This window comes from Periophthalmus magnuspinnatus, chromosome 2 (genome assembly GCF_009829125.3).
Source record: "Periophthalmus magnuspinnatus isolate fPerMag1 chromosome 2, fPerMag1.2.pri, whole genome shotgun sequence".
NCBI classification, from domain to species: Eukaryota; Metazoa; Chordata; class Actinopteri; order Gobiiformes; family Gobiidae; genus Periophthalmus; species Periophthalmus magnuspinnatus.
In genome coordinates, this window is record NC_047127.1 from 12351566 (window position 1) to 12357420 (window position 5855).

The window sequence follows — 5855 nt, forward strand, 5'->3', positions numbered from 1 at the left end:
GACGATAGGGGTTAACGTAGCAGCCCAACTTAAAAACGCTAGCAGCAAAGTTAAAACGACGGCTAAGAAAGCAGAGGCTAGCAAGCAAACATCAAAAGTTGGAGTTATGGACGACAGAAGACTTAACCTAGACAAAAAAAAGGAAAACAAATTAGAGCCTAAACAATCGGGAATCGACTATCATTCGACGATAGGGGTTAACCTAGCAGTCCAACTTAGAAACGCTAGAAGCCAAGTTAAAACGACGGCTAAGAAAGCAGAGGCTAGCAAGCAAACATCAAAAGTTGGAGTTATGGACGACAGAAGACTAAACCTACACACAAAAAAGGAGAACAAAATAGAGCCTAAACAATCGGGAATCGACTATCATTCGACGATAGGGGTTAACCTAGCAGTCCAACTTAGAAACGCTAGAAGCCAAGTTAAAACGACGGCTAAGAAAGCAGAGGCTAGCAAGCAAACATCAAAAGTTGGAGTTATGGACGACAGAAGACTAAACCTAGACAAAAAAAAGGAGAACAAAATAGAGCCTAAACAATCGGGAATCGACTATCATTCGACGATAGGGGTTAACGTAGCAGCCCAACCTAAAAACGCTAGCAGCAAAGTGAAAACGACGGCTAAGAAAGCAGAGGCTAGCAAGCAAACATCAAAAGTTGGAGTTATGGACGACAGAAGACTAAACCTAGACAAAAAAAAGGAGAACAAATTAGAGCCTAAACAATCGGGAATCGACTATCATTCGACGATAGGGGTTAACGTAGCAGCCCAACCTAAAAACGCTAGCAGCAAAGTTAAAACGACGGCTAAGAAAGCAGAGGCTAGCAAGCAAACATCAAAAGTTGGAGTTATGGACGACAGAAGACTAAACCTAGACAAAAAAAAGGAGAACAAATTAGAGCTTAAACAACTGGGAATCGACTATCATTTGAAGATAGGGGTTAACCTAGCAGCCCAACTTAAAAACGCTAGAAGCCAAGTTAAAACGACGGCTAAGAAAGCAGAGGCTAGCAAGCAAACATCAAAAGTTGGAGTTATGGACGACAGAAGACTAAACCTAGACAAAAAAAAGGAGAACAAAATAGACCCTAAACAATCGGGAATCGACTATCATTCGACGATAGGGGTTAACGTAGCAGCCCAACCTAAAAACACTAGCAGCAAAGTTAAAACGACGGCTAAGAAAGCAGAGGCTAGCAAGCAAACATCAAAAGTTGGAGTTATGGACGACAGAAGACTAAACCTAGACAAAAAAAAGGAGAACAAATTAGAGCCTAAACAATCGGGAATCAACTATCATTCAACGATAGGGGTTAACGTAGCAGCCCAACCTAAAAACGCTAGCAGCAAAGTTAAAACGACGGCTAAGAAAGCAGAGGCTAGCAAGCAAACATCGAAAGGTGGAGTTATGGACGACAGAAGACTAGACATTCAGTATCCATTAAAAATCCAGGAGAGATACAGGGCGCAGCTAGAAAAATGGCAAAAGCAGAAAGATTCTCAGCTTGAAAACGTAAACGATCATAAACCCCCGCACAACAAAAAACAAATGAGAGAGAACCCACCAAATGCTAAAAAATCTGACTGAAATTTCACCATTTAATAAGGCTACACCTTCGCAAATATCTTTAGCACGTGAAAACAAATCAGCTAAACCAAATAACTTACAACAAAACCTGAAACGAAAGAAGGTTGAGAGGAATATTTCGGCGGTACCTCTAAATCCAAAAATTAATTCGTTTTAAACTAAATTTTAGGTTCTTTGTGACCTAAAATACCTTAAAAGACCTTTTAGAGACCTTGGATTTCAATTAAAGCTGAGCAGACGTGATGTGGTTGTTGCAAGTTGAAATTAGAATTTGATTTTAATTAATGACATCTGCGACAACATATGTTTACACAGCTTGGAAAATTGGGATAAAAGGTCTGGGCTAGAGGGCATAAAAAAAAAAAAAAAAAAAAAAAAAAATCCAAACAATTTAATAAAAAAAATAATAAAAATGAAAAATTCTGACTGTTATCTATGTCTTTGAGTTGGTATTTTTCATTTCGCAAACATCATAAATGTAGTTTTTTCTATATATAGCGACAACTTATTAACATCAAACTATACCTTAATTTTATGCAGCTCTGTCTTCACCATTTGTGCAATCTGATTTCGGTTTTCATCTGAACAGTCTGCAAAGAGGACATCATTTAAATACTTTGACGCAGTACATAAATTATTAATATAAATAATAAACAGTTTTAGTCCGAGCATCGACCCTTGAGGAATTCCATATATCACTTTTATCATTACAGATTTTTCATTATTTATCTCAACGTATTGATATTGTTTTTGTAGGTAGCTTTGTATGCATTTTTGTAATGAGATATTATGGTCGAGGGCATTAAAATCCTTCTTTAGGTCAATGAAGATACCTACAACTTGAGGTGGAATGATCACTCAGGAGGTCATTTTTTAAATATATATATATATATATATATATATACGTTTTTCTACTCTATATATATTTGATTCTATCATCAAAATTGGTTTCTAATTTGAAAATAAATGCTTGTCTCCATTTTTGTGTTTCCGAAAGATTCTTGTCATTTTCATTTTATCCAGGAATTTACCTGTTTTGAATGACTGGTTGCGTGTGAGTGTGAGTGGTTGTGCTATGAGCTCTGTTGTGTTTTTGATTAGGTTCATATTTATGTCGGCTGCTTTATTTACCATTTACCTTGATTTGCTGTTTTAATCATCTCGTTTTTATTTGTAGGATTCAGACAGGAGCTTGGATTTCTAATGAATGCATCACATGGGCGAGAGTTCCCGTACACGTTGTTGTGGAAAATTTACAGTTCTAGTTGAAAAGTAATCCATTTGCGAAGCTTGGCGAGTTTTGAAATACAGAAAAAAAAAAAAGGTTTATTGTTTGTTACAGCAGATACAGACAGGACAGAGCCCAGGCCTGCCCTAGACACAGACTGGGAGCCTCCCGGCCTCTCCCCCAGTTCCCCTCTCCGTCTAAGTCCAAGTCTCAACAGCCCAACCAACCACCCACCCTGAGCATCTGAGCTCTGACTATTTTATACCAGAATGACAATGCTACATACATTTCAAAGCAGAGTGACTTTTGTTTCACACTCATATGATAATGAACTTCAACACTTAGACAGGTAGAACAACAGCGAGTTTCATGTGGGATGGAGACAGAGCTTCACACATGTTAATATCTGGTCTGGGTCTGGCAGATTGACACAGATCAAATGCTTTTTAAATACACAACATGGCTATACTTAAATTTCTATCACAACGTCTATGGCTTTTACCCACATTAACAAAATAGTGGTTGAACTAATCTGCAATTTCTTTTGCAGTTTGGTGTTATTATGTGTAATATCATTTGGAATTTCATGTTTTCTTGTCTTTTTCTTAATAATATTTATCACTGTCCCCTTTATATTTTCGCTTTGCTCTTCAAGTCCTTTGTGAAAATAGTGATTTGTCTCCATCCAGCACTCAATGGATTAATGAGGTTATGTCTTTTTTGAAAGTGGAGAAGATTAGATATTCCAAGAAGGGTATTGTAAACAAATTTTATAGAAAGTGGCAACCATTTATTGACTTTTTGAAACTGTCTAAGCCAACCCTGTCTAAGCCCCCTTATTTATTTTTGATTTATGTATAAAATTACTATTATTTATTTTGTTATGATTTATCATGTTTTATTATTTATTGTGTGATGTTCTTATTCATTTATTTACTCAATATTTGTGTGATTATTTAATTTATTTATTTTTGTACTACCACTACTACTAGCTTTTTAAAGAAGCATAAATAGACATGATAAACATTAAATGCTTCACCTTTAACTACAGGCATAAAGATCTAATGTACCTGTTTTCCAGGCCTTTCAAAATTCCAAGAAGCCAAAGACCGATGGACAGTCAGTGGACAGTGCCTCCTCTTTACACAGCCTCTCCAGCTCCTCCTTCCCCTCCACTTCCGACGCGGATTTGCACTCCTTGAACTCTTTAACTGCCCCCTTCGCCTCCTACCAACCCATGAGCGGCGACGCAGCAAAGGCTTGTGGGTACGAGCAGTTCTCCCAGCCGCTCCACTCGGACTTCACTTTGATCAAACCTGAAAAATCGTCAAAACACCAACAGTTAGGAGCCAATGGAACCACTTTTTCTAGACCGCAAAAGGTGTTGACACTTGAGAAGTACAGAGAGAAGCACGCGCCCGAACTAGCGCTGCAAAATGGTTTAAAAAGTGAAACTGAAATGTACCCCACCTTATCACCCATAGCAACATCCCACCATCACCACCAAAAGAAACGCTCGCAGGCGCACCCCAGTGGGCAATCGGGAGAAGGCAGGTGGGAGAAATCCAGCTCCAAAAAGCCCAAAATCTCCCACAACTTCGCAGAAAACGGCTCGCCGTCAAACGAGGAGCTAAAAATGCGAATTAAAGTGTCTTCAGAGTCAAAGGAAAAACACAAAGATCACCATCGACATTCGAAACATTCACACCAATACGAAGTGAACGGGAGAGGCGCCATGGACACTTTAATACGACCACAAGGGGCCGACGTGAGTGCCGTTTCCTCGAGGAAGAGGGCTCACGCTGACGGCGGTAACCGTAACAACCATCACCACGCGTCGAAAAGCAGTCGGAGTTCAAAAGCGTCTATAAATTCCCATTTTTCCGACGCAAATCACGGACATGACGGAACCAACGGACTTCTGCCTCCTAATGGTCAACACACTGATTACAAAAACACTTTCGATATGCTGGACTCTCTACTAAGTGCCCAAGGAATGAACTTATAACTCACAAAAACACAGTGTTGATAAGATTTTAAGGTATTATTGATTTATAGAATTAAAGAGATTTTTATTTGTCTTAAGTTATCTTGAATTTCGTGTCAGTCGTGTCCACGCGCACTGATTTTAATTTGAAAAAGGTGATTCTCGTTAAAAGCTGTCGATATATGTATATGCATAGAGCTGTGTATTACTACTAGCTTGCAACACGAAATTTAAAAAAAAAAGACTTGCAGAAATGCTAATTGGCGATTTTGAAAACATTTTGAACCTGATTTTAACGTGCATGTTTTGAAAGGGATGTCATAGCTAGAGTATCACAGCGCGTTTACAAGGCAGTCTCTGTATGTTTTTTGTACGAGTCGTTCCACTAAAATCTCAGGTCTTGAACTTTTTTAATTAAGAAGAATCCTCCTTCTTTGGGTTGGTTTTACTCATCATTGCGGGCAGTTGTAGTTGTAACGCCTGCCGTGGAAACTAAACAGTCTGCTTTATTTAAATCTTTACAGGATAGGCAATACGATACAAGCTAGTATTGCAAACTACCAAGGCTGCAGACGACATTGCATTTAGCTCAACAAAAAGTGCATTTCAATTCTTGGCTGAAATCGTAACTATAAAAGGCCTTGTAATAATCGTATCTTGTCAATTGCTACTCAATATAATGTTACGAAAAAACTCAAAAATATAAAGATGTATATGCGATTAGTTCAGTGTATCATGACTTCTGCAGCAGACTGTGTTGATGATTTGTGTATTGGAGGCCCAAATAAAGGTGTTAAATTAATTCTTCAAAATCACATCTGGACTGTGTGTGGTGTTTTCGATGTATTTCCTAATTCAGTTGTGCTTTTGCCCATATCACTCATTTTGGTGCATTCTAAAGCTTTATTTTAATCCTATGAAAATTGGACAAGAGTTGCTCAATTACTTGATGAAGTAGTGCACAACAAGCAGCTGGTTGGATAAACATGTTAAAACCTGTGTATGTAGTGTTTTTAAAGCCGCACAATGTAACTTTTCTGACAGAGGGTTTA

At 38.2% G+C, this 5855-nt stretch overlaps 1 protein-coding gene across 1 annotated transcript; it reads left to right on the forward strand.

The window, feature by feature from the left end:
- Positions 1-3527: 3527 nt before the first annotated feature.
- Positions 3528-5039, forward strand: LOC117385183 (cyclin-T2-like). Its single transcript, XM_033982456.2, has 2 exons — positions 3528-3575; positions 3898-5039. The coding sequence occupies exons 1-2, from the start codon at positions 3528-3530 to the stop codon at positions 4822-4824; spliced, it is 975 nt and encodes a 324-aa protein (XP_033838347.1). The 3' UTR covers positions 4825-5039.
- Positions 5040-5855: the final 816 nt, after the last annotated feature.